Genomic DNA, 20,505 nt, shown 5'->3' on the forward strand with positions numbered 1-20,505 from the left:
AGCCGTATAGTTGTGGTAGTTTAAGCACTTGCAGTTTCTAGTTTGTATAATTCCATTTTTCCGATTTTTTTAAACAATTTGTTCAGGCAAGTCAAAATCATGGAAAATTTTCCACGCCGTCTCAATGCAGCCTTAACTATCACAATTGACAGTGATACCTTTGTTCTCATTCTATTTCTAAATAGACTATTTAGCCAGATGAATACAATTAAAACCAATCTACTTCTGCATTTGAAGAGGAAATACAGAGCATAGAAAGCGCGAACTTGGCTAATTCTTTGAATGGGTTCATATCTGAAACATCTTTATACTGAAAAATTTCACATCAAAAACCCCTGCCTACGTGTTATCTATGAATCTGGGCTTCTCCTTCACTACAGACGAGAGGAATGCTAACACAGGGGAAAGTCGAGTTAATTAGATTTCCCAGTGCCCAACGTCCAATAATTTTTCCCCATGGGAAAGTCGAGTTTAATTATATTTCCCACTGTCTAACGTTCAATAATTTTTCTCCACAGACAGTGAAAAAAATTGATTTAGCGGGAAAACCGTCCTGTTGGCTACACTGATCACCACATGCTTACAGCTATAGGATACGATCAAGAGGACTTATAGGCCTCTTGGATACGATCCAGAAGGCAGTGGAGGGAGCATAAGCTTTTAAAGCGATGGAATCGAAAAGGTCAAAGGCAAATTAGTTATAATTCAGCTATTTTCCCGTGTGTTAATCAGTTGTTGTTTTTATCATATTATTACAATTACGAATTCTGTTTCGTGTTGTGAATATTTCAAAAGTTTAGTAAAATTCAGGGCTAATATAAAAATGCACTTTCCTGTATAGTAGGGTATCTTAGAAAGCCAAGTACCGTACTTGAAAAAATTGTATTAGCGCATTTCACTGTAGCTTTATTAAACGTGTTATGGTTGTTAAATGGACTGAACATTTCATTTCTGCTTTCTTTTATTACTGTTCACTGTATTCACCAACAGGAATGAATATTAGCTTGCAGTGTTGTTATGGTAATTTTTTTCTTGGCCATACGCCCAACCCCTTGTTTCCTCCTTTGAAATATATTTTACTCCCCTCTCTCTAGCTCTCCGACAGTCATTTAATGATTTTTTAATGTTAAAGAAGAAGTAAAGAAATTGTTTTGCTTTACATTTTAATTGTAATAAAAGCTTGACTTAAAGAATACACCATGTAGCCTCACAGTAAATGCACATTTGTCTCGATGAATCTTGGAATGTGTATTTGCAGCACTTCTTGTTTTTCAACCATTATTTTATATAATTCTGGATTCCAGCGCTGTAGAGGTGGACAATTTTTGTTTATGAACATCAAACATACTACATTAAAACAGCAAGAGATGATCTAAGATCTGTACAGATCTCCGCATACAAAACTTAGGCACCCATATGCCCTATGGCTCCGTTCAGACAAAATTGTCTTTTCCCCATACGATTAATTAAAAAAATTGTAGGTTCCCATACGGTGTATGACCCCGTATGGCCTCTATGACAGCACTGCTTATTTATGAAAGTAACACTCATTGAATTTGGCGAAGGTCCACCATGACTAATACATAATAATAAGATTGTTCAACAAAATATCAATATAGGCTAGGCACACCATAAAGAGATTAGGCTATATTATTGTTATCTCAGAAAGCATGTTTATAGAGATATTCCGATAGTCAATGTAATGTAATATAATATAATGGTACTATTATTTAGTTGGTACTTGGTCTAACATAGTGGTAAAATTACTGCTGTAACATGGGCTATATTTTTAAATACATAAAATATTTTACATTTTTATATGCAATACAAAGAATTTACTGTATATTAAGTACAGTCCTATAATAATGCTAAATTACATCAACTTTAATAATCAATTGTTTTCTTTATAAATGTGCAGAAAAGTAAAGGCCACATTTTTATATACGCTGTATATGTAGTAGGCCTACCAGCTAATAGGGATTATAAAGAATGGACACTGAGCGAATTTTCCTGTGTTTTCTCTGTGCGCCAGCGGCTAGTTCCACTTTCAAGCGCTAGAGGTAGTGTAATCGAGCATACGCTGAGAATAATTGAGAATAGAATTAAGGCACAGGATCCAAACATCGCCTACCTTATTGCATAATCCAGTAACGCTTTGCTTCAAATAAATTCAAGTTAACCGCTTTTCCTTATTTCTCAGTGACAGACTAGTTGTAATAATAATATTTTATATTTCAGATATCATAAATTATATTATAAAATAATATAATAGATTATAAAATTAAGTATCGAATTCGTTTAATATTTGTATATAATATAATATAGGTATATGGTTTTACTTCTCGTAAGAGTTTTGTTTTTCCATTTTCAGCGCTATCAAATCATTACATATTTTAATTGTTGTTGGGGTCAACGTCTGAACTCTCATTATAAAGGAACTCTAGAGTCGAGACATTACAGTTAATGAAGGATTTATTATTTTATGGATCCAATTTATTTTATTTGAGTACATAATGTACCTAGATATATTAATTATATGTTTATATTTCCGCTGTGTCGACTGCTAGCTGGTGTGATGTCAGCGCCAACTCTAGGGAGAAAGCAGAATCTCACGCTCTAGCTGGCTTGAAGGTCATTGAAATCGGTCCGGCTACATCAAAGGTACCGACGCGAAGTGTCCATTCTTTATAATCCCTATTCGCTGGGCCTACATTATAAATACCAGTAGGTGGACCATTATACTACCGGTACTTGGCCTAACATAGTAGGCTACTGAGTTTGAAAGCTATACTTTGTAATTTCTGAATTTACAGAAAAAGAAGAAAAGTGTGCATTTGTTACTTAGGCTATAGCAAGTGCTTTTCTTCTGGAGTAAAACGTGGTGAACTCTGTGTAGGTTATATTATAATAGACTCGGAGATTACTATTCAGTATCGTTTTTAACCTCCTTTTTGTCCAATTTTAAGACTTTCTAGGTCTAAGCAGAGTTGAAAATAGTACATTATGCAACGAGCCTGTAATGGTAGTAATTAAGACGCGAGAATGCTTATGAAACGAGCGCAAGCGAGTTTCATAATTTTCATACGAGCGTCTTAATTACCATTATAGGCAAGTTTCATACGACTTTTTATGCTCGACCATATTTCTAACTTGAAATTGTTCATAAGTATTCATGTTATTCTTATCTGACTGGGGAGAGGAACTGACCTTGTGCAATATCTCGTAAATTGTGAGATGTGCGCAGACGCGAAAGTATTGATTTTTTTCCTAGAAACAAATGCCATTGACCTTGATATAATCTACAGAGTAAAATAAAGATTAATCTTGATACAACCTTGAAATTGATTTAGACATTGAAAAACGAGATGACAAATTGAATTTATTTGAATATTATTTGAAGGGTACACGGGAAAAACGAACAATGTCACAATGCTATTAAGGGTGATGTCATTATATAATTCACTGTATTACGACAAACTTTATTGTTATTTTTACCAAAAGTGGTGAAGGAGAATTAAAACCACGGATACACTCATCATTTCCTTCATTTCAAGTAGAAATATCAATAAATTTTGCAGCAATATACTGAAATCACTATCTCACCCTTAATGGAAATGTGACATTGTTCGTTTTTCCCGTGTACCCTTCATTTACAATTAACGCTAATTATTATAGTAACAGAACGTAACCTTCTGCGACAGTATTGGATTTCCAGCCTCCGTGACGTTTCGCTAGTTGTCTTTCGATTGCATATCCGAGAATAATCGATACTTGCGCTTTCATATTGCTACAATGGTGTTTTCTGATTGGTGGAACACCCGAACTTTAATGAATAGGTGTACTTTAATGAGGTCCATTAAAGGGCTGCTACCAGGTGTATAATTACTACATTTCGGCATGGTCGAGCATAAAAAAAATTAATTATTAACTCGTTATTATGATACCGAACCCCAAAGAGAATAGAAAAAAACTAGACTAATGTGTATATGAAATCTTGTAGACCAGCGGTTCTCAGTCTTTTTCATTGACATACCACTATTTTTTAATCTAGGACATTAGCTGTCAACTGTCACTCCCAGGGTGAGGAATTGATAACAGAATCTCGAGAGAATATGATACAAGTGAAGAAGTCAGAGGATGAGGTGAGTTGGAATTAGTTTTCTTTGCATTAGACACACACATTATGTCCGTAAAATCTTGGCGCAATTTAAATGTTTACATAATCTCAATGAAACACAATACAGGAGTGAAGCAGGCACTAAATGGAAGAATAACTCACAAAAGCTTTGTCTTATCATGACTTTCATACTTAATTAGTATTTTGTTTCCAGTTTCCTGCAAATGTAAAGGAGGAACAGAATGAATTCAAATGGAGTGATGGTGACATTTTGAAAACTAACATCGAAGGGATGTTTTGTAAGCTCGAAAGTGAGGTAAGTAGAGTTTTTTTTTTTTTTTACCGAATAATCATGTTTGATTAGATGAAGTTATTGGGGATCATCAGTGTGGTTTTAGGCGTAATAGATCAAGTATTGACCAGATATTTTGTTTTCGACAGATAATGGAGAAAAAATGGGAGTATAATTATAAGGGTACAGTGCATCATTATTCATAGATTTCAAAAAGGCATATGACTCGGTTAAGAGAGAAGTTTTATATGATATTCTTATTGAATTTGGTATTCCCAAGAAACTAGTTTGAGTAATTAAAATGTGTCTCGGTGAAACGTACAGCTGAGTTCGTATAAGTCAGTTTCTCTCAGATATGTTTCCAATTCACTGTGGGCTAAAGCAAGGAGATGCACTATCACCTTTACTTTTTAACTTTGCTCTAGAATATGCCATTAGGAAAGTCCAGGATAACAGGCAGGGTTTGGAATTGAACGGGTTACATCAGCTGCTTGTCTATGCAGATGACGTGAATATGTTAGGAGAAAATCCACAAACGATTAGGGGAAATACGTAAATTTTACTGGAAGTAAGTAAAGAGATAGGTTTGGAAGTAAATCCCGAAACGACAAAGTATATGATTATGTCTCGTGACGAGAATATTGTACGAAATGGAAATATAAAAATTGGAAATTTATCTTTTGAAGAGGTGGATAAGTTCAAATATCTTGGAGCAACAGTAACAAATATAAATGATACTCGGGAGGAAATTAAACACAGAATAAATATGGAAAATGCCTGTTATTATTCGGTTGAGAAGCTTTTATCATCCAGTCGGCTATCAAAAAATCTGAAAGTTAAAATTTATAAAACAGTTATATTACCAGTTGTTCTTTATGGTTGTGAAACTTGGACTCTAACTTTGAGAGAGGAACATAGGTTAAGGGTGTTTGAGAATAAGGTGCTTAGGAAAATATTTGGGGCTAAGAGGGATGAAGTTACAGGAGAATGGAGACAGTTACACAACACAGAACTGCACGCATTGTATTCTTCACGTGAGATAATTAGGAACATTAAATCCAGACGTTTGAGATGGGCAGGGCATGTAGCACATATGGGCGAATCCAAAAATGCATATAGAGTGTTAGTTGGGAGGCCGGAGGGAAAAAGACCTTTATGGAGGCCGAGACGTAGATGGGAAGATGATATTAAAATGGATTTGAGGGAGGTGGGATATGACGATAGAGACTGGATTAATCTTGCTCAGGATAGGGACCAATGGCGGGCTTATGTGAGGGCGGCAATGAACCTCCGGGTTAAAGCCAGTGAGTAAGTAAGTAAACATGTTTGATAATTAAGTATTGTTACAGATGCTTATTTGCTTTTATCATCATATGTATTATTACAGTGTTACAGGGCTGCCAAGTTAAAATTCTGAAATAATCTGGAAATAATGTTCAAAAAGGCTGGCGCCACTAATTATTATTTTCATAAGAAAAATTTTTAATAAAGACAGTATCATACAAACAATAATAAATTATTCGGGAAAATCTGAAAGACTGGCGCAGTTAAACTCTTTTATGAGATGTCAAATTTGCATTCTGTAGGGAGTGGGCGATGGTACTGGCCACCACATCATTCTATGGGAATTATTCAGCATTTAAAATGTGAAATACATAACAAATAGCCTACAGCCAGTTTACTAAAAATTACTTTTATTATACTTCAGTGGCATGTCTGGCTTTATTAAAATATTTTTCATCAAATACTCGTTCATGGGATTTTCCCTAATCGTTTAATTTGCAACATACAGTGGAAGTTCTGTCTGTCTTCATTGAGGAACGAAATTGAGTTTTATTTTGTCATCTCTATAAAAATGTAAATTGAAATAAACCGAATAATCCAAAATATAGAGACTGGTACAGCACTTGTGAAAAGCTTTAAAAGTTGACACTTGGCAGCTCTGTTTATGATCATTATGCTGCTATAGGTTAACAACAGGGAAAACTCCATTGTAGGAGGTTACTAAACCTTACTGTTGTGCTGGAGGCAGAGCCAGAGTTTCCCCCCATTAATCTGAACCATTGTCGCTACCGATTGACAAGTCATCTGATGCATCACTGCTATCAGTTACACATTCTCCTAACGAAATTATCCTGTCAGTTTCACTGTCTATTACATTAGCACTAGAAAAATATTATCCTTTGTTATTTTTAACGTGCTGAACACATTTCTTCCACTTGTCTTTTCCATATTTTGCGAAAAGGCGACGACACAAGATTATTATTATTATTATTATTATTATTATTATTATTATTATTATTATTATTATTATCGTTATTGTTATTATTGTTGTTATCGTTATTGTTATTATTATTATTATTATTATTATTATTATTATTATTATTGGTCAAGTTTTATTACTCTACTGCCATTTCCAACGGACTCCCAACGAATATTCACACGTTTATCACTGAGATTGTGGCGCTGGAAATCAATTTAGAACACTTTTATCTCAGCCACGACACATTTCAATTTTTATTGTACAATATAAATTCAATTATCACTACAATGACACAATAATTCTTGCAGATAACACAGAAACAACTTCGGAAACGTAATTAACAGAGCCGCAGTTTCACTTCACTTCCACTAGATGACTCTTGAGTTCCAGCAGATGGCAGGCTATAGGCGTAGCAGGGATGCCAATATCAGCAAACGAAATGAAACTGTGAGGAATGTTACAACAGGTGTGCTAAACATTAGGAATGTTACAATAGGTGTGTAGCACGTTAGGTTAGGTTAGGTTAGATTAGGTTTTGTTAGGTGTGTAAGATAATATGAATGGTTACCACAGTTGGCGACACTGCAATCATTCTCCCACTCCACCTCAAATAACGTCACAACGACGGAATATGGTCGCCTTCTTCCTTCAAGTACGACGATTTTGCTATATAAGTAAGGAACCTATTTAGGGCGGGTTGGGTGGCACGACAGCTCTCCCAGTGATCACATCGAGTTTCTACTACTCCACACTACAAAACTAAGGTATTTTCAGTGTTTGTTTTTAATTCCCTATGCTGGCAGTACATTAATAAAATTTCACCTTATTATTATTGTTATTATTATTATTATTGTTGTATTTATTGTTATTATTATTATTATTATTATTTATTTATTTGAATAAGATATATGATCGAATCAATTTACTTTACACCTTATAGTAATAAAATTAGAATAAAACTCAAGGCCAACATTTCTCTGTGATTTAGAAATAACCCAGTTACCAGTTAATAATACTCTAGAATTTCTGCGTGCTATCGAATACAGGTTTATTAATGATGATTTATATATAGTATGCATAACTGTTCTGACAGAGTGAACAACTATTTTCGTTATTCTCTCAAGTAGGCCGTAATAGCAACTTAAAGCAAACCATGACTCTCTAATTTTTTATACATGTTCTCTGTTTGGAGTATTTTTTGTGACTACCAGTATTAAATATTCCAAATAACGCAAAAGAATCTTGGAAGTCAAAATGATGTTCTATATCATTCCAATTAATTTTTCCCTAATTGAACTTACTTACAACTTGTACGTTAGGAACAACACTTTATCGTATTTCATCCCTTTGTTATTCTAAAATGGCAGAGTATGTTCGTTATATACATCTCGTGTAGTGTTACCAACCGCAATGATTTAAGTTACACTTGTTGCCAACAGGAGTCATATGGTGAAATTTCCAAATTAAAAGAAGAACCGACAGAAGAGATGACAATAGAAAACCATGAAGTGATTTTACCAGAGTGAGTGCAAATGTCTAATCTTAGACTGTAGATTACTGTATGTGATATCCTTTTTGTTATTCTACTACTTGCTGTTTCACATTTCAGAAAGTTTTTAAGATATACATAGCTCGTAGGTTAAAAATACACATTTTTTTGCTAATGTCTTTCAAACTTTGGTGTCATGATTCTTGTAAGTAAACTAACCAATTTCTCTCTGTCTTTGTACGGAGGAGGGACCCAAAGGCTTACACTGCAGCTTGAGGCTTATTGTGCTTACCGCTCCTATTCTATGAATGATTGAATAGCCGAACAGCTGTGCTCTTGTACAAGTACAGCACGCCGCACCATGAATTTAACCCAGGCTATTGTATAGATGATGATGATATGTAAATTAATGATGGCGAAATGAGTCCGAGGTCCAACACCGAAAATTACCCAGCAGTTCTGCTTCAATTGGTTGAGGGAAATCCCTGGAAAAACCTCTAACCAGAATTTGAACCTGGGCCTGCTCATTTCATAGCCAGACGTGAACTAAGCAATTTTAATAATTCAAACTTGAAAATCTAATTTGGGGGCCCAAAGAAAGTTTTTTTTTTTTTTTTTTTTTAAATCATTAATACAATTTTGGACCGACTTAACTCCTTTAGAATTTGACCTAGGGTAAAATTTCTTTCACCGAAATGGTCCCCTATATATGGAGAATGTTACATACTATAGCCTCGACGCTGTTATTCCCGACGTCACTCCTCCTCTTTGCTTACGCCATAGGAAGTGAAGCTCTATAAAGGCTAGGTAGGTAGTATCTTCGCCATTTTTGTTCTTTCGTTGCCAAGTTACTAGACGAGGAATCTATTTGCCGCACCGTTAAACATTATCATGTCGTAGCTCCTATGATAATAAATCGAATGCACTGTAATTGAGCGGCAAATAATGTCCTCGTGTGCTTTCTGCGAACGCAAACGAAAGAGCCAAAATGGCGGGCGATTATATTAAGTGTTTTAAGTATTTATCGAGTCTTAGGAAATGCATAACGTCATCATCAGCGACTCACAAGATGCACGTTTAAATGTAGCCAATCTGCAACGTGATTGGTTGCCGGAAATAAGAGCGACGGAACTACAACATTATCTATTTATCTTGAACCATTCCAAAGATATGCTACATTATATAAGCACTTTAGAAAAAAACATATATATTTCTATATTTTTGGGATACAATAGTTATAATCGATTGGAAATAATAATTTTAGTTTACAACATGACCACACGTTTAAGCTTTAATATTTTGGTACCTCAATGAAGCCTTTTGCCCAATTGGAAGTCTACTTTTTGTCCTTCGTCGGAAGGATAATAAATGTTGGAAAATGTGAAATAGGGGAAAACAGACACTGAAGATAGCATAGGTATGAAAAGTATAGTGCGCTTCTATTATAAATGCCCAAATAAATTGAGATAGGAATACAAGTTATATATTTCTGAAAACTAGAAGAAATGAGCTTCCAGACGAGGCAAAAACATTAATCAAAATTTTGAAGAAATCTGACATTTCTAGAGTCGATGTATATCTTAACATGATTAATAAGTATTCCTTATTATTTATAAAATGCATATCTAGATTGAAAGTCAGTTCTACTTAACTGTGAATTATTTGTTGTAGAGAGCTGATTATTTAAGCAAGTGCATTAGTTGATGATGCATGTAATTTGCTTCTGCTTAATAGCTTCATTCAGTACCGTATGTCTTTCCTGTTTCACGTTGTTTATTTGGTAACAGTACTGAAAAAATTAATTTTGTACTGATTACAGGAAAGGTATTTTTCCTTTCACTTCAATTCCAATGAGCTCTCTCCTCTCCATCTTTCTTCTTCCTCTCTTCTTTACCTTCTCTTTTCATTCCATTTTCTACTAACAACGGAAATGCTACTCAAAATAAAACATACGGAACAACTGGATAATACCCACTGCAGAGCAATGTCGATAGTCGATGTTACTCACTGGCCACTAGTCACCGGGCCGTACTGAGCCGTGCCAAACAAAACACAATCGAAATGGTGGTAGTAAAATTCGCAACTATATTCTTAAATAATTCACTGCATTAGTCAAGTGCGAGACTTCTGGCTTCTGTTGCATTCAAACAACTATAAAATACGATAATTTGGTCCAGGGAGCATCCGTTTTTTATGCAAAGATAATTTGTTTGGCTTGTTTCTTAAATAAAATTACGAAATGGCGTTCCTGTGCTTAACATTTAATAAAAAAAGAAATGTAGCAAAACTGTTTTGTCCCGAGACTCTCATCTAAGTCACGTAATCTACTTCAATATATTTGCGCAAATATATCTTGTAGCTAACAGTATTGCTATCTCTCAGTAATATTCAGAACGAACGAGGTAGAGAGAGAAAATAAACAAATTTCTCCCTCCAACGTCGTGTTCTTATGTTGGCAAGATTGCGTATTTACTTAAATTTGGTGCTAAACGTAACGGCATGGTTCAAAGATACGTGGGAATTCTCCAGTTTAGCGAAACATACTAATGTTAATTTTGTATTATCTTTATATGTTTGCAGCAATGGTGTACAGGATGCGAATAGCAAGTCATGTTTTGTATTAGAAACTGAAGTTATGTATTTTGTACAAGACAAAGTGAAAGAGGAAGCTGAAGAGGAAACGACGTGTGAAAACCATGATGTTACAACCGTGTCCGACAGAAAAAAAATATTCCAGTGTGATGTGTGTTGTGAAGTGTTTGACAGTAAAAAGAAACTCGTACGTCATAACCGGTCCCACACAGGGGAGAAACCATTTAAATGTGAAGTATGTGAGAAAAGTTTTGGTTTGCGAGGAAATCTTGTAAAGCACCAGAAAATTCACACAGCAGTAAAATCATTCTTTTGTGATATTTGCGGTAAATCGTTTCTTCGACGCAACAGTCTTCTTAGACACAATATTGTTCACACTGGGGAAAAACCGTTCAAATGTTCCATATGCGGAAACTGTTATACTCAACGTAGCCATCTTGTTTGTCATATGCGTTCTCACACAAGAGAGAAACCATACAAATGTGATGTATGTGGACGAGAATTTCATCAAAGAGGTTTGCTCGTAAGTCATATTAAGATTCACACGGGTGAGAAGACGCATAAATGTGATTTCTGTGGGCATCTTTTTGTTGGAAAATGGGCTCTTGAGAGACATAGACGCAAGCACACGGGGGAGAAACCGTACAAATGTGATATATGTGGAAAAGGATTTAGTCTGCTTGGAAGTCTGACAACTCATGCTCGCTCGCATACAGGAGACAAGCCGTATACATGTAATACTTGTGGCAAGACCTTTGGGCTCAGGGGAAACCTCGTTGCTCATACACGAATCCATACAGGAGAGAAACCATTTAAATGTGATATATGTGGGAAAGAATTTAATCAACTAGCGTCTCGCAACGCACATTTGAAAACTCACCCTGAAGAGAAGTGAGTTTGACATTTAAATATTTTGTAGGGTCATTCCTTACAAAATTTTAAGAATATGCCAGTGATGTCTTGAATTTTTTTGGGCTTTTAATATAATAATGTTCTTATTGGAAATAAATTAAACTGCCAGCTATGACCGCCATATCATTAATATTTTAGCCATACGGATGACTGAAAAAATGGGTGGCAGTTACATGTTACCTAGCATTTAAAATATTCTAGGCACCCTATATGAAGTGTCATCGAAACTAAACAGACGCCATTATAAACCTGAATAACCATATTTTAATACCGTAAAGACTAATCCGAATAATATTAAGGCATGCTCATAAAAACACCTCACTTAAAAAAATAGTTTTATATTCGAATGCAAAAATTAAATGCACGCGAATTTCATTCGTATTAAAGAAAATCTTATTACTAATCCATCGCCCAAGTTTTATGATTTTATCTCAAAAACCTGTGAATAATTATATTAATAAAATTAATAATTTTTGTTCTGGCGTCGGTTGAAAATCGCTTGCTATGTGTGGCGGTCGCAGCGTTCGCGAGACTTCATAACGATGAGTAATCTCAAACGTCCGTCTCCCTGACCTTGATCGCGTAACATTCTGTACGACGGGAGAGCCTACCTGCTGAGCTCATTTGTTCCGGTGAGTTATTTTTATTAAAAACTGACATTCTGAAATTTTCACAGTGGAATCAATATACCCTAAAGAATTAAACACATGTTTTTTCGTCTGTAAAAATGAATTGCATTTTGTATTGTATATTTTTTAAATTATTTTACGGTAGGTAACTATTTAAAAAATTATATATATATTTTTTTTTCATTTTAAGAGCATTTATAAACAAGGCTCTCCTTTTTCGAATTGCATTGAAATCACTTTTCCATCTTCCTTTACATAGTAAGAAAACGTCAATGAATGAAACCGTGTTCTTTGTTAAACCAATATTTCAAATTCTGATTGCTGCCAAACTATGAAAGATATAATTACAGCATTTCTTGAAATTCATATTTAGAACGTACAACATAACCTACTACAATATTTTTAACTTTTGAAACATCATGGTTCAAAAACATACTTTTTTGCATGGAATGACCTAGGGTCTATATCAGTGACCATCAACTCGGCCGAAAGCGAGCATGGGGGCTCAACACTGCTCCAGTGCAGGGCAAGCTAGCATTACCTCGTCTTCGGCATTATGCAACCCTATCTCCCATTCAGTAACGACTCTTGGCAGAAACTACCTGGAATCTATACTAATAATAAATCTGTAGCCGAAATGTTTCTGGTAATTTTCGATTTTCCAAAAATAATTGGTCCTAACATATATAATTAACCACCCTGAAACAGAAAATCGTTTTTTTGAAATTTTTGTTTGTATGTCTGTCTGTCTGTATATTCTGTTACCTTTTCACGCGATAATGGCTGAACGGATTTCGATGAAAATTGGAATATAAATTAACTTCGTTGTAACTTAGATTTTAGCCTATATGGCATTCAAAATACATTATTTAAAAGGGGGGTTATAAGGTGGCCTGAATTAAATCGAAATATCTCGCTTATTATTGATTTTTGTGAAAAATGTTACATAACAAACGTTTCTTTAAACATAATTTGCGATAAGCTTTATTCCTTAAAAAATTTTGATAGGACTGATATTTAATGAGATAAGTGAGTGTTAAAATTAAAGTAACTGCCATCTAAGGCCGTGTAATGAATTAAAAAACAAATGACTTCGTCTATAAGGGGCCTTGGACAGCAACATTGGAAAGCTATGAAAGATAGCCTACAGAGAATGTTTCTGTGTTTGTATGAAGTAATATCGGAAGCTAAATTAATCGATTTGTATAATTAATTATTATTTCACCATTGGAAAGTGTAGTTTCTCTAGACGGACATAATGCTATAATGTTATTACAGTAACTTCTGATATAATATAATATAATATAATACAATACAATACAATACAATACAATACAATACAATATAATATAATATATAATGTAATGTAATATTATATAATATAATTTAAGTTATTTGAAGAGTTCAGAACAATAGTGGGACAAGCGCCATTTACTAAATACGTAGAAAACAAGGGTTAAAATTAAGTTATTAACATAATTCAATGGAAACCTATAACAAGCAAAATAAAATATACACATTAAATCTAAATGATGTCAATCTTCATTAAACTATGGATGCATGTAATAAAAATTAAGAAACATGTTAAAGGAATTGTCATTGCACCAAATGAGTGTGTCTGGACCAAAATGATCGCATTTTAATTATTTGGATGCAATTTAAATTAAGTAAGATATTAAACGATTTATCCTTCTATCAAACACGAATGTTCCCTGGATCAAATGTCCTATTTTAATTATGTAATCACTTTATATTTATTTCTAACGGGTGCAGTGGAGCGTACGGGTACGGCTAGTGTTGAATAAAAGTAGTATGTCTCAATGATCGTTGTTTCCTTCGGGAGGAATTTCATCCACGATTTCCGGTGAGCGCGTCTGGCCGCGAAACCAGGTGGTCCGGGTTCGAATCCCGGTTGGGGCAAGTTACCTGGTTGAGGTTTTTTCCGGGGTTTTCCCTCAACCCAATATGAGCAAATGCTGGGTAACTTTCGGTGCTGGACCCCGGACTCATTTCACCGGCATTATCACCTTCATATCATTCAGACGCTAATGGCCGGTTTCACCAACCTTCGTTATCATTATAACGTCTCGTTAAATAATTTAATGACACGTTAGTCAGTTTTTGTGTTTCACCAAGTATCATTATTGCTAACGCATCTTTAAATTCATCATTAATTTATTAGGACCTATTCGTCGCGTTAAAACAGTGATGATGCGTTAAGAAGTCAACAACATGGCGGACGTAATTATTCGGTGATGAAGTTCTTTATTTAGAACTTAAACATAACGACGAACTTATATGTTGTAATAACACTCGGAATAATCATTTTGAAGATTTAAGTGATAAAGAATTCCACGAAAGCTACACATTAAGGAAATAAGTAGTAAGAATGATTCTAGAAGAAACTGAATACTGGTATACTGTATAGGTTAGAATACGACAGATAGAAATCACCCACTTAACGCCTCTTCAACAGATTCTTCTCGCTTTGAGATAACGTTGCGGGAAGTTTTGAAATAATAATTGATGATATGAACGGGTATCAAAAGCTGTATTGTCTAGATATGTGAATAAAATATCAGACGTACATCAACATTACAATAGTCATTTCTATAGGCCTAATCAGCTTATAGATAAATTTTATGTTGTCACAGACAACATAGATTGTGTACATGTCCCAATCGTATATTCTGGCAGTAATATAGCCAAAAGATTCCTGAATAGAAGATCCTGTTTTTCATTCAATATTCAAACAATTGCATAGGCCTATGTAAAGCTCCGCATAGAAAAATTGTGGCTAAACTAGCGCTGAGGTAGTTTCCTTCGTACTTTGCTTATACACCTTGCACATACGAATCTGTGACAGGTTACGTTTGATTAGTTTAGGTTTTTTGTTATGCCTTGCATATACGATCAACTGCATTACCACACAAAAAAAATCCCTTATAAATTCAACGATTTTCACTTCTGAAACTAGCAGAACTACCTCAGCGCTAGTTTAGTTGTAATAGGTTAGAATACGACAGATAGGAATCACCCACTTAACTCCTCTTCAACAGATTCTTCTCGGTTTAAGATAATGTTACGGTCTACACGGATAGCACAACATTCCAAAGGAGGATGCCTTTTAAATGAAAAGGGTGCAAAGAGATTTTCTTTTAGGAGACAATGGCTACCCCTTAAAATCCAATTTAATGACACCTCTCCTGAATCCTGCCACACAAGCATGGCAAAATTGTTACAGGGTACTACATAAATCTGTATGAAATACAGTGGAAAAGTAGTATGCAATTTATGGAAGAGCGATTTCCCGTCCTAAATTTAGGCCTAATATAACTGCTTGGAATGCTTTGTATATAATTAATTGTGCCATCAGTTTGAAGCTGACGGCCTTTTATAGTCCGCTAAATTTTCTCAGATTTCCTTTAGAAGTTACAATTTAACTGCTCTACATTCGTACTATTTACATTTGGAAGCAGCTGTATTTTTGTTTTTAATTGCGGTATGACAACATATTGTATTTAGGAAGATGTTCTTAAAATTACTGCCTCTTACCCGTTTGCTTATGATTGTTTCCTCATGCCAAACAAAGTCAGCCATGATCATATGTAACCAATGAAATTCGCGATTTCGAAGCCATGGTCGTATGAAAAACAAAACATGCAAGATACATGTACAAAATCCCCTCGTTAGTAAACGCCTGTTAATTTTAAAGATACGAGGCTTGGTGAAACCGTCAACTTTTAAAGATCCCTTTAAAATTAAACGATCCATTTGTTGACAAGTCGTTTGTGCTGATTTAAAGAAGCTTGGTGAAACCGGCCATAAATAACCTAGATGTTGATACAGCGTCGTAAAATAACCCAATAAAAAAAAATCACGATTTCAAGACTTGAATATATGGAGTCACATTTTAGATTTTCATAGCACAGTGTTGAGAAAAGTCGTTCTCTTCCCGGAACTTTTCAGAGTGCTCCAGTTCCAAGAAAGTATTAGTTCCAAAGAAGAGTTCCGAAATAACAGCAAGCGTCTGAGAATGTAATAATCACCAAAATATATTGTTTTATAACTAGTTTCGTTTCCAAAAATATTAGGCGATAATGCAATTTTATTTCGAACCACGGCAGCTGTTATGGTCAGGTGTAACTGCAGTAATTTATAAATAATAATTATAAAATATCGCAATGGTTTGATGATTCCTTCTGCTAAATAAAGGAAATTACTACAGTACTACGTGATATTATTTGTAATAAATATTGAGATTAGTTGGGCTACATTTGCACTGTTATGTTACCGTATACAAATTTTATAACACAATACAATACGCTAAATAAATTTGTATAATCTTTCTTAATTGGATGTAATAAGACAATGATTTTGGAAAAATAATAATAGACACAATCTTATAATTTGAAATTTCATTTATTCTTATTGCTGTATTAATAATAAACAATGTAAATGAAGCTGATTAGCCAATCAGACTGAATGTTTGATAGTGAAACGCGTCTTGCAAATTCGTTGGAGTTAAAAATTTCGCGCTCCCCCCTTCATACTCGCCTGTGAAGGAACTACTGTATATCTTAAGACAACTCTTTCACTGGAACTATTATGGTTGGTGGGTGAGAAAAGGATCCAAACATCTAAAAAAAAAAGAATCGGTACCGTTGTTGAGTAAACTTCTATTCGTGTTTCACAAATATTAGTAATATTTATTTTTTACTCTGTTTCTTTCATAAACAATAACATTTATAGTTTCTCATTTCAATTATTTATCTCATTTCAAACCTAAAATAGTACCATTCATTATGTTTATGTACTAGCCGTACCTGTGCGCTCCGCTGCACCTGTGAGAAATAAATATAAAGTAATTACATAATTAAAATATGACGTTTGATCCAGGAAACTTTCGTTTTTGATAGAAAGATAAATCGTTTAATATGTTACTTAATTTAAATTGCACTTAAATAATTCAAATGCGGTCATTTTAGTCCAGAGAGCAATCATTTGGTGCAATGACAATTCCTTTAACATGTTTCTTAATTGTTATTACATACAACCATAGTTTAATGAAGATTGACATATCATTTAGTTTTAATGTGTATACTTTATTTTACTTGCTATATGTTTCAGAAGTTACTGTAATAACATTGTAGAATCATGTCCATCTCGAGAAGCTACACTTTCCAATGGTGAAACAATAATTAAACAATTATCTTCCAATATTACTTCATACAAACACAGAAACATTCTCATAGACTATGTTTAATAGCTTTCGATTGTTGTTGTCCAAGGCCCCGTATAGATGAAGTCATTTGTTTTTATTTCAGTACAGCGCCTTAGATGGCGTTGTTATTGTAATTTTAAAACTGATTTATCTCATTAAATATCAGTCCTATCAAACTTTTGTGTAGAATAAAACTTATCGGAAATTATGTTTAAAGAAACTTTTGTTATGTAATATTTTTCATGAAAATCAATAATAAGCGAGATATTCCGATTTATTTAATTCAGGCCCCCTTATAACCCCCCTTTTAAATAAAGTATTTTGAATGCCATATAGCCTAAAAACTAAGTTAAACGAACTTAATTTATATTCTAATTTTCATATAAATCGATTCAGCCATTATCGCGTGAAAAGGTAACAAACATCCAGACAGACACACAGACAGACAGACAGACATAGAAACAAAATTTTCAAAAAAGCAATTTTCGGTTTCGGGATGGTTAATTATACATGTTAACGCCAATAATTTTTGGAAAATCGAAAATTACCAGAAAAATTTTGGCTACAGATTTATTATTAGTATAGATGAAAAGATATAATCTTTTTTCTGAAGTTTTGAATGGTGTTCCTTATTTTTGGTTTACAGTGACATGTAATGGCAATCAGTGTTTAATTTAGAAACACATAGACTACAAGGTTTTATTAATTTGAATATTATGTGTTTAATTACAATTGTGCCAGTAATATGTAACAATGTACTTTCGCTATTGAATGATCAAAAAAAATTTGATAACACAATCTCAAGGAAAAAAATGGAACTCTCTGCATCAAAATCCACAGTTAATTCCCGATTTACCACGAAAATCGTCTGTAGCTGCATTTAGATTGGCAACAGGCCATGATTGTTTGGCCAAACACCTGCATAGAATTGGTATATATCAGTCCCCTAACTGCCCATTGTGCAACTCAAACCAAGAAATGGATTCGGAACACCTCAAAATCTGTGCTTCAATGGCTGGCCATGATAATATCTTTGAAAAATATTGGAGTGTGGAGTGCAAGAGGTCAAATGACTTTATTGTCAAATGCCTGGCATTAGAAAACAACAACTTTCGCTATTTAATGTCTTATTCTGTGTGCATGTGTAATGTATAAAATAATATTTTAATGCAATAATAAAGTTAATGTTCAGTTATTCAAGTCATGTCCAAGGTCTTGTTCATTAAGAAATAAAGACACCGCTGGTGCACGGACTTCTGCTCCGTTAACACACACTCGCTTGCACTGAGCAAGTGAGCTAGGGGGATGCATAATGCAAATCAGTTGTTGACCACTGGTCTATATTGTTCTTTATAGTTTTTGTAAATAAATATTTTCATTCTTTTTTTTATATGCTAGTAAAATATTATATCCTGTAAGCAAATACATTGAATCTTCGATCTCGCCACACCACACACGAGACTGACGTCTGATTTGTGTTACGTTGATGAAATGAAACTGGAACATCGTATTACCAGTGAATAGGGATTATAAAGAATGGACACTGAGCGAATTTTCATGTGCTTTGTTTCTCTGTGCGCCAGCGTTTTGTTCCACTTTCAAGCGCTAGAGGTTAGTGTAATCGAGCATATGCTAAGATAATAATTGAGAATAGAGTTGAGACAGGATCCAAACATCGCCTAACTTATTGCATAATCCAGTAACGCTTTGCTTCAAATAAATTCAAGTTAACAGCTTTTCCTTATTTCTCAGTGACAAACTAGTTGTAATAATAATATTTTATATTTCAAATATAATAAATTATATTATAAAATAATATAATACGTGATAAAATTAAGTATCGAATTCGTTTAATAGTTGTATATAATATAATATAGGTTTATGGTTTTACTTCTCGTAAGAGTTTTGTTTTTTCCATTTTCAGTGCTATCGAATCATTACATATTTTAATTGTTGTTGGGGTCAACGTCTCAACTCTCATTATAAAGGAACTCTAGAGTCTAGACATTACAGTTAATGACGGATTTATTATTTTATGGATCCAATTTATTTTATTTGAGTATATAATATACCTAGATGTATTAATTATATGTGTTATATTTCCGCTGTGTCGACTGCTAGCTGGTGTGATGTCAGCGCCAACTCTATGGAGAAAGCAGAATCTGACGCTTTAGCTGGCTTGAAGGTCATTGAAATCAGTCCGGCTACATCAAAGGTACCGACGCGAAGTGTCCATTCTTTATAATCCCTATTTGCTGATATTACCAGCGTATCGTACAGGAATTATAAGTATGGACTGCACATTGGTACCTTTGATGTAGCAGTGCCTTTTATTTCAGTGACCGTCAAACCAGCTCTATCTGCATCAGCGGGAGGTTCTGCCTTTTTCCCTAGAGTTGGCGCTGATATCGCACCAACAATCGTTACCAGAAATACTTTTCAGAAGACTTTCCAGCGAACAGGATTGCCGTTCCATTGTTGGCGGGTGCTCGATTACACTGACCTCTAGCGTTTGAAAGTGGAATTGTACGCTAACGGAGCGCATGCGCGCAGAAAAACAGACCAGGGAAATTCGCTGTGTCCATTCTTTATAATTCCTATTCGCTGGAATAACTTTATAAATATGCATATATCTGGAAAAATAAATAAGTTTGTTCAGGCTATTTGTATGCTTTGCATTTATATTTTTTTGGTAGATAGGTACACAGATTTATTCTGGATCTAAGGGTACGTACACGTTGGAGCAACGATAAACGATAAAAGAAACGATCTAGCGACGCTTTGGTATTATCAAAGAATCAAGTGTTCATATCGGAACAACGAGGACGCGGGAAGCGAACATTTTGATTAATCAGTAGAAGATATTCTATGCATTCACTTAATGAAAGAAGATATACGAGGTCTGTCTAAAAAGTATCCGACCTTTAGCCAGAAAAAATATTTCAAATACCTGACGGGGTTGGGACCCTAATCCCCTTCAAAGTAGG

At 34.3% G+C, this 20,505-nt stretch overlaps 2 protein-coding genes across 3 annotated transcripts in view; one reads left to right on the forward strand and one right to left on the reverse strand.

The window, feature by feature from the left end:
• The window catches only part of LOC138695829 (cytochrome P450 9e2-like), a 449,657-nt gene that overhangs the window by 171,100 nt on the left and 258,052 nt on the right, over window positions 1-20,505 (reverse strand). The gene's annotated exons all lie outside the window — the stretch shown is intronic.
• Window positions 573-12,260, forward strand: LOC138695819 (zinc finger protein OZF-like). Of its 2 annotated transcripts, XM_069820063.1 has the most exons (5): window positions 573-682; window positions 4,052-4,142; window positions 4,332-4,433; window positions 8,112-8,194; window positions 10,742-12,260. In XM_069820063.1, exons 1-5 carry the CDS (start codon window positions 669-671, stop codon window positions 11,646-11,648), a joined length of 1,197 nt encoding a protein of 398 aa, XP_069676164.1. In that variant the 5' UTR covers window positions 573-668; the 3' UTR covers window positions 11,649-12,260. The 2 variants fall into 2 exon arrangements, with proteins under 2 accessions (XP_069676164.1, XP_069676165.1); XM_069820064.1 differs by lacking the exons at window positions 573-682; window positions 4,052-4,142; window positions 4,332-4,433 and adding an exon at window positions 7,022-7,138.

Source organism: Periplaneta americana, chromosome 3 (genome assembly GCF_040183065.1).
Source record: "Periplaneta americana isolate PAMFEO1 chromosome 3, P.americana_PAMFEO1_priV1, whole genome shotgun sequence".
Classification (NCBI taxonomy): domain Eukaryota; kingdom Metazoa; phylum Arthropoda; class Insecta; order Blattodea; family Blattidae; genus Periplaneta; species Periplaneta americana.

Bases quoted from the DNA above. Each gene is read 5' to 3' on its own strand.
- LOC138695819 (XM_069820063.1), top strand. The intron at 4,143-4,331 runs GTGAGTTGGAAT...TTTTGTTTCCAG, and splicing joins TGAAGAAGTCAGAGGATGAG to TTTCCTGCAAATGTAAAGGA. The intron at 4,434-8,111 runs GTAAGTAGAGTT...TGTTGCCAACAG, and splicing joins TTTGTAAGCTCGAAAGTGAG to GAGTCATATGGTGAAATTTC.